The sequence below is a fragment of the Danio aesculapii genome, chromosome 1 (genome assembly GCF_903798145.1).
Source record: "Danio aesculapii chromosome 1, fDanAes4.1, whole genome shotgun sequence".
Taxonomy (NCBI): domain Eukaryota; kingdom Metazoa; phylum Chordata; class Actinopteri; order Cypriniformes; family Danionidae; genus Danio; species Danio aesculapii.
Genome location: NC_079435.1, coordinates 29,951,177 through 29,963,904, shown reverse-complemented (window position 1 = coordinate 29,963,904; position 12,728 = coordinate 29,951,177). Strand labels below are relative to the sequence as shown.

At 35.2% G+C, this 12,728-nt stretch overlaps 1 protein-coding gene across 4 annotated transcripts in view; it reads right to left on the bottom strand.

The window, feature by feature from the left end:
• Positions 1–1,761: 1,761 nt before the first annotated feature.
• Positions 1,762–12,728, bottom strand: part of igf2bp2b (insulin-like growth factor 2 mRNA binding protein 2b) — a 62,766-nt gene continuing 51,799 nt past the window's right edge. For all 4 annotated transcript variants that reach the window (XM_056458600.1, XM_056458580.1, XM_056458597.1 and 1 more), the window contains 6 exons: positions 11,174–11,239; positions 9,257–9,373; positions 6,094–6,168; positions 5,849–5,980; positions 4,074–4,187; positions 1,762–3,131 (listed from right to left, as the gene is read on the bottom strand). In XM_056458600.1, the coding sequence (XP_056314575.1) occupies positions 3,033–3,131; positions 4,074–4,187; positions 5,849–5,980; positions 6,094–6,168; positions 9,257–9,373; positions 11,174–11,239 (603 nt within the window). In that variant the 3' untranslated portion in view covers positions 1,762–3,032. The remainder of the gene's footprint in view (positions 3,132–4,073; positions 4,188–5,848; positions 5,981–6,093; positions 6,169–9,256; positions 9,374–11,173; positions 11,240–12,728) is intronic.

Genomic DNA, 12,728 nt, shown 5'->3' with positions numbered 1-12,728 from the left:
TTTTTCAAGTGCGTACACTGCTGTTTGGGGTCAGTAAAATTCGCATATTAAATCTGAAACACTGTTACAACTTAAAACAACTTTTCTTTTTGAATATATTTGAGTTTAAAATGCAATTTATTCATGTGATAGCAACGCTGAACCTTCAGCAGAACTTCAGTGTTATAATTCATGAGAAAGTTAATTTGGTAAAATATTTATATATATATATAGTAACATTCAAATGCCTTTACGGTCACTTGATTTATGCAAATAAAAAAGTATTTCCATTATACTTACCAACTCCAAACTGAATGCTAGTATGTTAATATTAAAAGTATGTGTAAAATCACAAATGAGGAGTACAGTATATTTAGATTCCCGAAGTTGATGTACACTCTCTTGTGCTTTGCGGCTGTACACTAATTCTGTTTCAGGTTTTTATGCGCAGTTGGCACACAGACAGCTCTCATGTCGTGTGAGGAATAAGTTATGTGTGGGGAAACATTTAAGAATGAATACAAATAAAAGAGAAAAAAGATAACAGGACAGCAAGTAGAGATAAAAGCATAGACTCAGCAGTATAAAAGAGGATCTGGAAGTCAAATGATGGCACACATGTTAGCTCTCTACTTTCGTCATACATGCTATAATGTCACTGAATGTTTCTGGCATACATTTTGTAATAATTTCACTGGGTACACACTAAAAGATATATAAGATTTTCCTAATGTGTGGTTTGGTGTAACAAAGGCCGCACACCACACACCAACAGATTTTCAACGCAAGTTCCGAATGTGAAAGCTTCAAATCTCTTGAGACTTGAGAGTACACATGAATAAACAGATAAACGTGTGCTGTTGCCACAAACTGAAAATCAACAAGGTGATCCTCCACCACTGCTGCCTAAATCCATTTCACTTTACGCTGTGGCATGACTGTGTTTGTCATGCTGCTATCTATTATCAGCTTGCTTTCAGATTGGACACTGTTTATCTTTATATAATAATCTATACCTCAGTTGCTCTGGGCCTCAGCAAAGTCAGCTTGATTATCTTGTGGTGCGTGCCCAGCCTTAGTTATATATATTACAAAAGAAAATTATTTTAGAATTGAATTAAGATAGTTGTGTGATTTATTATAAAATGTAATAAATTAGCAGACCTAAAGCCCAAAGTATACTTTGTTTTTTTTTTTCATATGTACATTAGTTTTTGCTCACATAGCCAAACCAACAGACTCAAACAATTCTCCATTTGATAGTGTAAATACAACAGACAAGACACTAGAAATGCATAATAGATGTCTTTGTACTTCTTTAAAATAGTTGCACGTATGCCTTTTTATCCCTTTATACATGGGCTTTTCAACTCGTGCTATTGTTTTTGCTTTCTTCCAAATTCCTGAAGCTCAAATAGCAAATATAATAAAAGTTCAAACATAAACATCTTGGCTAATAGCTAAATTTGGAATTTCAATATAATAGACATCTAAAGATCGCCGGCAGCTAGCTCTCAGCAACTTTCACATGGTCACCCACTGAAGCTAAGCAGGGCTGCGCCTGGTCAGTACCTGGATGGGAGACCACATGGGAAAGCTAGGTTGCTGCCGGAAGTGGTGTTAGTGAGACCAGAAGGGGGTGCCCTACCTGTGGTCTGTGTGGGTCCTGGCATCCTAATAAATTGAAGTGGCCTCTATACTGCTCAGTGAGCGCCGTCTTTCAGATGAAATGTTAAACTGAGGTCCTGACCCTTTGTGGTCGTTAAAAATCTCAGGATGTCCATCCAGGTCAAATCTGCCCACTGGCCTCTGTTCATCATGGCTTCCTAACCATCCCCATACCATAATTGGCTTCATCACTCTGTCTCCTCTACACCAATCAGCTGGTGTGTGGTGCGCAATATGGCTGCCGTCGTGTCATCCAGGTGGATGCTGCACAGTGGTTGAGGAGATTCCCCCAAAAATGTATAAAGCGCTTTGAGTGTCTAGAAAAGCACTATATAGGTGTAAGGAATTATTATTATTATTAAAGGGCCATACACACCAAGCACTAAATTGAAAAATTACAATAAAGACATCGTTCTAATGTAAACCGCAGAATTCAGACCACAGCTACAACAATAAAGATATAGAAAAACTATACTGTTGGAATCACTTTCAGAACAATTTCTTTACAGGTAATAAACAATAAAACAATGACAGCCAGTCAAATCCATTGAAATATGAAGGGCTAGTGCAATTTAAAGCTACAAAATACATTGTGTAGAAGCTTACTGTTTGATGTTAAACATTCATTCATTCATTTTCTTTTTGGCTTAGTCCCTTTAATAATTAGGGGTCACCACAGTGGAATGAACAACCAACTTATCCAGCATATGTTTTACGCAGCGGATGCCTTTCCAGCTGCAACCCATCACTGGGAAACATCTATACACACTCATTCACACACATGCGAACCAGCGACCATCTTGCTGTCAGGGGATCGTGCTAAAAGATAATGACTATCTTGTTGGTTATACTATGAAAACTATGCAAGCCAGACTTGCAAATAATTATAAAATTAAAAGTACGTCAGGTATCCAAGGAAATCCAAGGAAATCTCACACGCAATGTATACAAACCCTAGCATACACATAAATGGCAAAGTATACTTTGGGCACAATCCACATGTAGACATTTACCTGCAGTGTGCCATCATAACATCCAGCACTCATCACAGTGCACAACCCCTCCAAATATTTTCACATCAGCTTGATCTTTCTTAAAAAGAGCTATCAGGACCTCTTTGAAAAAGATCTCTTTCTCAACACTCTTAATCATCACTTTTTGGGGGTTTTCATGCGCAAAAAAACATGTTTTTGTGCTTAAAGATCTTTGGTTGTTTTTAACTGCTGGTCCTCTTTATCAGCTTCTCTCTACTTCCTGCTCTGTCTCATTCTCGTTTTGACTATCTCTTTAAATCTTTCTTTCTCTTTAATTCTTTCTTTTAATTATTTTCGATTTGTCCTTGCATGAGCTACATTCATTAGCTGCTGCTTGCTGGCATCTGCTGATCAATTTGATTGTTCAGAAGGTGTTTGCGGCATTTGCTGGTGTTTCCGCTCTTGCTGTTTGACTTGTTGAACGATCTCCCTGATCTTGCGTTGGGCCGTCTGCAAACAAGCACATTGTAGCCAAAAGGTGACTGGAGGGCACATGCAAATACATAATTTACATCAACAGCTAATGTTTATACATTGCTAATGTAGTGTAAACCTGTCTCTAGTGGCCTGTGGAATAATTTGTCCTACAAGTGAATCAAAAGTACCACTACTTCTCTAACAAAAGTGGCAACGAAATAAAATAAAATTGCCCCCCTGTTGGTTCGGCATGACCTTAACATGCATCTCATATGGACAGAGATTTTTTTTATGAATTATGAAAATACCCACGTATGTGTGGACATGGGCTGTGCAAGGCTATGAATAATTTTGGACATGTCACTTTTTGTTCAAAGGTAAATAAAAGCTAAGAAATATATATTTTTTCCCCACAATGATGCTTTTGTACATCATGAGAAGCCCGTGTCATTTCTGGTCCAAAAAATATTGCGTGTTGAATAAAAGTCAGAATGTGACAGGGGTAAGAATAATTTTGGGCTTGCCTATATATATCCTTCACTTGTTTCAATCCTGTTCTGAGTTTGTTTGTTTGTTCTGTTTTACACAAAGGAAGACATACTGAAGCATGTTGGATAATGAATTGAATTCCATAATATTTGTTGTTCCTACTGCAGCTGTTTTTTACAATATATTTAGTTAAAAAAGTAATAGATTCAGTACTCCTAGATATTGTTGTTTACACTTAAATAGTTTAAGGTAATAAGTTCCCAATTAGTATGATTTCCCTTTATTTCTTGGGTTACTCCTTAGGCATAGATCAATGTTTGCATGTAAATAAAAGCAAAATTAAATGCATTGCGTAATCATAAACCTTGGAATGAACCTAACTTTGATTTATTAATTTTGATTTGATTTATTGTAATGATGTCTTCATGATTTTAACATTGTTTGACCTTACCATAACCCTAACCTGGGAGAATGACAAAACCATACCTGACTGGCAAAGAAATGTCCAATTATCTTGACAAATACATCATCGTTTTCATCTGGTGTCTGGTCCCGTGGTACAATGACCTCGGCGCTGGTGAGATTCTGCAGCTCATTGACCTGTGGGTGGGAAGAGGTCAGAGGTCAAACACACACACTCTGTTTACACCTGTTTAACCCGTTTGGCTAAATGTATTTTTAACAGGTTATAATGCTGTCTAACAGTGACTACTGATATTTATAAATTACTTAAAAGGATAATTCAACCAAAACATACATTTACTCACCTTTTACTAATACTCAAGTGGTTCTAAACTTTTACGAATTTTCTTTCTGAGCAAAGCAAGATATTCTGAAGAATGTTGGAAATAACAGCCACTGACATCCATAGTAGGAACAAAAATTAGAATGGTCAATGGCTGCAGTTTTAAAACATTCTTCAGCATATATTCATGTACTTATAAACAAGTGGAGGATGAGTAAATAATGGCAGAATTTTCATTCTTGTCATTTTTATTACTTTAATGCCTACTCTGTGTGTATGTTTAACTGTTTCTTAACACACAATATTATTCAATGATCGGTGTTGGTACAGTTACTTTTAAGTTGCAATCTTACTCTTAAAAAACACATACAGTGCTCAGCATAATTGAGTACATCCTATTTTGAAAATGAATATTTTTATCCATTTCTTAGTGCATTTGAACAAAACAGATTTATTAAACAGATTTATTTATTTAAATAATATTTTAGTCACAGAATATCTTTAAAAATATAAATATGTAAATATAATACAAAGATAATACATTTAAATTTATGCAAAATATTGCAAATAAAAATGACAAACTACAACATTTCAACAAAATTGTCTATATTTTTGGCTTCTCTTGATTTTTGCTATTTTTGAAAATGTTATTTACTATTTTTCCCCAACATGTAAATTTGGGCTACTAATTTTTGAACCAAAATAACAAGTTATTTTGTTAGATTAGCACCAGATTTTGTAATATCTCAGCACTTTATCACGTCCTCCAACCCACCAGGGGGCGCAGATATTGCCCTATTCTCCTCCACATTAGATGGCGGTAGTGACTCTTGTTCCTCCAAACTCCCCTGTAATCAACCTAATCACCACCACCTGATCTTTGCTCTATATAAGACCACTTCTTATCATGCTCTGTGTTCAGTCCTGAACTCTATCTCTTGCTGCCTCGTCCAGAGTCCAGTTAAGCTATTCTCAAGTCTGTTTGCTTGCTATATTCCTGTTTGATTGTTCTGAGACCCTCGTGTCTATTTTATTTATTATGTATTTTAGGAAGCTCGGCTTTCCTATTTTTGTTGTACTTTGTCAACCCTGGCTGTAGAGAGATATATTGTCTCTCCTTTTTGTAAAGCGCTCTTCAGTAAAGACTATTTTTTTTTTTTTGGAACTCATACGTTGTGGTCTAACTTTGTTTCTCCTCTGCTCTTGGGCCACCAGTTGCTGACTTGGCTCATGTAGTTAGAACTACTGCTAACCACACCGTAGACCCGGGTTCGATCCCCACTCAGATCATTACAGATTTGGCTTCAGTACTGACTAATCTTATGTATATGCACAAATATAATATTGTAAAGCTTATTATGGAAAGTATTAATGAGAGATTAGCAAAGGGGTGTACTCATATATGCTGACCACTGTATTTTACATTACTTTCCTTAAAAATAAAAAGATGTTCGGTCCCTTGACGACAAAAGGTGTAAGGTACTGTCAAGTTAAAACACAAAAAAAGCACACCTACCGTTTTCCCACCCTTTCCAATGACTCGTCCTGCAGCAGTTGATGGCACCTTTATATGCGCCTCCAACTTCACCTCTTCTTTAGCTGTGAAAAAATTCTCTTCTTTCAGCTTTCCATATATCCTCCCCTGTGCCTACAACCACAAACATATACACACAAGATAAATGAAGGACAAATATACAGATGGATGTGAAACAGTCATGCCTAATGGAATGAGACCGTAAGCAATCAAATAGCATTTTTTACCTTGAACTGAGCCTCTGGTGGTCCAGTGATGATGACCATCCTCTCGGGTTCATCAGGGCTCTCTGGTGCAGCAATCTAAAGAAACACAAAACACAGGTTTATTTTCTATTCAGACTTCATTTCGCTATTTAGGCAGCTTAAAAAAAAAGAACCTCAACTACTGTACTTCTATATTTCAGCTGGGCTCTGCAGCATTTTGAGTGTAGCCTTTAAATGATGTGTTGTATCATTGCGTCCAATCATCTAATTGCAACTGATTGTCTAGAACCACTTTACCCATTTCCTCTCTGCATGATACAAATATGAATCATTTTCCAAAAAGTATTTCATTTTTTTAATCCTCTACTCTAGTAACTGCTAAATGCCACAGAATTCAATTTGGCATGTTTTATCGCACGCTAGAGGATCAGATTTTTAAAAGTCTGGCTGATATTTTTATGAGTGTACCACAAAAAGATAAACTGTGGGAATGAAGAAAAGTAATAAACTTTTGGAATGCGGTCTGTGTTATCTTATATGAAATTATTGAATATCCTGTACCGGTGCATCCTTCCATTCTATTACTGAGCAATGATTCTATGTTGAATCTTACCAAGCTACAAAAAGCTGTTTGGCTGGTTGGCTTAACTTCTGCAAAAAAACAAACAAACTACAAGCTCAACATTGGCTGCCTCCACATAATTTGGACACATACAAGTGGTTGGTACACTTGTACACGTGGTACTTGTCCAGCTTGAGTGAACTTGGTACAAATGTGTACATTAAAGAACTGGACTTCAGCTGCTGACAAAATCTCCATGTTTATTGCCCAAAACAATGATCAGGATTCAAAATGATTGCCTTATTTTGTATAATTGATACTTGATACTGTACTTTGTTTTTGTTTTTCTGTAAACTTCTATTCATTGGACACCCTAGTTTAAAGAGACTGCAGGGGAGGGGTGGGGGTAGTTGAATTGACATATTTTATTATATTGTTTTTTCAGTCTGTATGTTTTGTTAACAATAATAATTTAAAAAAAATTAAAAGATAAACTATATTATTTAGCAATGTATTTTTATGCATGTCATTTTTCCCCATTCAAATTTATATTATAATTTATAATATAATAATAAAGATTACCCATATAATCTATATTTTAAATTGTTTCAGATTGTACAGTGGTCCCTCCATATAATGCAGTTAATTTTTCGCGGCCTTGCAGTTTTGCCGATTTTTTTCATGCAATTTGACATGCTTTTTTTCTACAGCGCATTGTGCTCTGCGTCCTGATTAGCGCATTGTGTTCTGTGTCCTGACTCGCTGTAGACCAGTGTCAATTAATCTCCTCCGTGCTGGGTCTCCTGTACAGTTCAGAATGCATTCAGATTGCCAAATTTACATAAATCTTTGATCTCTAGCAGTGTGACTCTGAAGTGCTGGACTGTATGTTTGCAAGTTTTCTCCCCACAATGTCGACGAAACATTCTGCACCTTCAAAGGCACCTGCACCTGTAACACCCAAATTGCTGAGGAAGATGCTAACCATTTCACAAAAAGTTGAACTTCTGGACATGCTAAAGGAAGGTAGAAGTTATAAATAAATGAAGATCAAATGGTTTTGATCTTTGGTTTCATTCTATAATACTTGGCTTATTTTTTTAAGGTTTAAACTTCGAGTGTTCAAACAAGAGAGAAAAGTGTGAAAATGTTAATGCCTTGTAGTGAGGGTTTTACAGCCTTAAAACATCTATAATAATTGTAAAAAAATATTAAGCTCACTACTTCACTGATTGCGCCTATTGCGGGTTATTTTGTATAATGTATTTCCCGCGAATAACGAGAGACCACTGTATACTCTATATTTCAGATCTACAACTAACACACTAGCAAATCATAATTTAGTTCAGAGACTCCCAAACTAGGGCCCACGGATGAAAGTGGGCCCATTATCCCATCTGAGAAGAGAGGAAAAATGACGGGGAGGGTCAGAGGAATGCCTTTAATAGAGACTGTCATTTCCAATTTAACTTAAATCGCACATATTTGACCCCTTTTACAAGATGCAAGATAAGCCTTTGGTGTCTCCAGTGTCTGTAAAGTTTCAGCTCAAAATACCCATCGGATAATTTACTATAGGCTTCAGAATCTGGCCAGTGCATTGTAGCTGTTTTTGTAGCCTGTGGCTTTAAATGCAAATGAGCTTCCCATGCACATGTCCCCTGCATTACATCAGATGAAAAGCAGTCAGTGATAGACACAGACCACAGACTCGGATAAAGCTGAAATACAGCTCAATAATCAAAAAAACCAAGTAAGTTTATTTGATGTATTTGTAGTGTAGTTTATTCAATCCTTTCTGAAATGATGAGTCTCACACAAATGCCATTTGCAGTACACTGCTTTTAAAACACTTTAAACTTATTAAAAAAAAAAAAAAAAAAAAAAATCACAGAACGTTGTAACAAATATTTTAATCCCAGTTTATTTGCGAGAAAAAATATTCTGTGGACATGTGTATTCTAGAAACATGGCGCCTGTCAATCAATTCGGTGGGCAGGGAAAACCGTATGTCAAATGTGGTGGACCTCAAGATCACTGGAATTAAGGTCCTATTTTAACATCAGGAAATTTTATAAAAAAGAGACTTATTGTGTTTATATCACACCAATATGACTGTGGACACACAATACCTACACACTGTTTTGTCCAAACAGCTTACATGTTTTTTATTTAAATGGCATTGAACTCCATTGTGTTATAAATGGAATTGTTTGTTTTCATTGTAATAAGTTAATTATGAAATTATTAGTTAGCCTAATGCGATTAAAGTAATGCTTTCTATTTATTTTTACATTTTATTTAAAAAAATTGGAATTTACCCATGGCAATTTAATATATTTACCTTCGGCCCACAGCCCTCAATTATGATTTTTTTTTTTGCTCTACATAAGGTAAAGTTTGGGCACGCCTTATTTAGACAAAACCACCACCATTGACTAAATGCCAGTTCCATCAAGTGACACTACACTTCAGGGAAAAACTAAACTAAATAACAAGCCTTGAGACACAATCTGCTCCAATTCATTCTCTCATTCAAGCCCAATTTAAAGCTGGTTAATGTTGGCACTGAGACTGAAGTGAACTGCAGTGGGAATCAGCGTGTGTCTGTAAGTGTCTCACTTTTATTGAGGCTCCAGCGAAGTGTGCCAGCTCTTTAATGTGCTGCCCTTTTTTCCCAATGAGAGCTCCAACTGCCGGAGTGGGGATGAAGAGATAAACCACTTCCTGTTCACCACCCTGACACACACACACAAACAGACAAAAAGAAAGTAATCTTACTTGCCAAGATACATCTATTTATACAGCGCTTTATAAAATAGCTGCAAATCAACTTTACAGCATTACCTTACTTAGATATGTTGACAAAAGCAAGAGAGAGTGATTAAAAAATAATAATAAACAGAATTTCACTTCACTTGAACTTGAACAGATTCAGGTGGGAATGTGAAAATTGACTGAATTAAAGAATCAACATAAAAGGCCCCAAAATCTTAACACTCTACATAGTTTGACTCAATACACACATAAACATTATATCTTCAGGTTTAAAAAAATCCTGAATGCAAAAACTGAATGCACAGTAATAAATACATTGAAAATAGACACAAGAATTGTTGTTTATCCCCCATGGATCATAAAGTAAAAAGGTAAAGAATTAATAATTAAAATATTTTTTAAAAATGTGCTGAAATTAGGTAACAATTGTGAATTAACATGCTTTTATATATTTTTATTTATTTATTTATTTATTTATTTGTTAATAAAAAGATTAATAAAATAAATCAAAATTTTTATACTTATTCACAATACATTAACATAAAATATTTTTATAAAGCACATTAGTTTGCATTATATATTGTATATAACACTGTGTAAATGTGTAATTCGTAATATGTAAAATGTGTAATATGTTGTTTACAGAACTTAAAATATGAAAAAAAAAAATGCCATCATTACAATATATTTTTCACGGTCTCCTGCGATGACAGCCTGTGCAAATCTCTAAAGAGCTACAATTCTGCCACTTTAATGAACTAAAAATGCCATCATGCAACTTCCCTCACTCACCTGATCTAGATCCCCCATGATTGCTAACACACAGCTGAAGCTGTTCAGGAAATTAGTTCAGCTAATTACACAGACAATTTATAGACCTCTCAAACACACATGCACACGTTGCTGAGTCTTGTTAGTTTTTATCTCCGGTAAGGTTTATAATCATTTATCCAGTCTAGTCTTTCAGTGTATCGATCTTTGCCCTGTTTTCGATGTCTTGATTCCTCGCTGCTTAGCCTTACTATTTGCTTGTTTAGACTATGGCTTTGGATTGCCTGTATGCTTCTGTTTTGCTCCAGTGTTGACCATTGCCTGCATGACCATTCTCTGAATCAAGTATTGCACGTGGATCCTCAACCCTGTTGTCCAGCACCCTTGTTCTTCAACATTACATAGAAATATGCACGTATAAATAAATGCTAATAAGTAGTGTTCATTAATGATCTCTAATCTTAAAAATTTTACCTTTTTAGCAATAAATGTTCATTTTTAATATTACCATTTTATTGTAACACTTAATATTTAAATATAATGAAATGTATAAAATTAAAAGCAGTGTGGTTTTTTTTTTTTTATAAACACGAAAGGGATAGTTGACCCAAATTTAACTTTACTCACTATTCACTCACCATGTAGTTCTTTCAAACCTTTGAGTTTCTTCTGTTAAACACAAAAAGAGATATTTTGAAGAAAGCTAGAAACCTGTAACCATTGACTTCCACTGTAGGGAAAAACAAATACTGTACTATGGAAGTCAATAGTTACAGGTTTCTAGCTTCCTTCAATTTGTGTTTAACAGAAGAAAGAAACTCAAAAGTTTGAAACAAGGAAAGTAAATGGTTACAGAATTTCTTTTTTGGGTGAACTATCCCTTTTAAGTAACATGCATCAATTTGAAATGCTTTACTTGAGCATGAGATTGTAACAATAAACAGTTACATGCAGAGTATAAAATGAAATGACATAATAACAAGTACTCACTGCTTGCTGAAGAGATAAAGCTCCAGAAGAGGGAACCCCATATAGACCTCCCATAATTGAGGGTCCCTGTGATGGCAAACATACACACATATGATTTGGTGAGCTAAATGTGAAAATATAAAATGCATTTAAAATCAAACAGATAAATAATTAAGGCAAGACACTGCAGATGGTAAGGATGATTGTTTTTGAAGACTCAAGGTTCTTGTTTTTTACAAATTAGAGTGAAACTATTTTATCAGAAGGAAATTTAAGTATTTCTATTTGTCACTCCATAATTTATTAAAATACTGCTAACATCCATAAATACTTATTCACAATAATTGATGTAAACAATCAGATAAATTATGTATGAACATATCCCTCTCTAAAAATTTTCAGAATGTAGTTGTCAATAAAATTGAAAGTTTGGTTTACTGCTGAAGAGGAAATTGTAGCTCAGTGCAAATAAAAAATATAAAAATAATTTTAAAAGACTTTTATGTTAAATATGTATAATTATGGAAATATACACACAATTAAAAAATATATAAATACAAAAATGTTAAATGTGAAAAAAAAAAAATAATAATAGTCTACATTCACCACTACTTTATTAGGTACACCTTACTAGTAGAGGGTTGCCTTCAGAACTGCCTTCGTGGCATAGATTCAACAAGGTACTGGAAATATTGACATGATAGCATCACACAGTTGCTGCAGGTTTGTCAAGGCAGACAAGGCAGAATGGATCCATGCTTTCAAGTTGTTAAACCTACCATTTGTAGCAGCAGAAATCGAGACTCATCAGACCAGACAACATTTTTACAATCTTCTGTTGTCCATTTTTGGTGAGCCTGTGCAAATTGTAGCCTCACTGTTACCTTTCTATCAGCTCGAACCAGTCTGGTCATTCTTCTCTGACCACTGGCATCAACCAGGCATTTGCGCCCACAGAACTAACACTCAATGGATATTTTCTTTTTTTCGGACCATTCTCTGTAAACCCTAGAGATGGTTGTGCATGAAAATCCAAGTAGATCAGCAGTTTCTGAAATTCTCACACCAGCCTGTCTGGCACCAACAATCATGCCATGTTCAAAGTCACTTAAATCAACTTTCTTCCCCATTCTGATGCTCGGATTGAATTGCAGTAGATTGTCTTGACCATGTCTACATGACTAAATGCATTGAGTTGTTACTATGTGATTGGTTGATTAGAAATTTATCAACGAGCAGTTGGACAGGTGTACCTAATAAAGTGGCCGGTGAGTGTATGTGGATGTTTTCCAGTACACCAAAAAAAAAGAAAAAAAAAGAAAATACTTTAGGAAAATCCCAAAAGCCTAAAATCTGAAAATTGACAGTATTTACCTGCAGTCTCACGCCCTAAAGGGGACCTATTATGCCTCATTTACAAGATGGAAAACAAGTCTCTGATATCCCCAGAGTGTATATGAGAAATTTCAGCTCAATACCACACAAATATTTGTTTATAACTTTTAGAAACAATTTGAAAACTCTTTGATCCAAATTGTGCCTTTTTTGTCGCTTTAATTTTAATGAGATTGTGCTC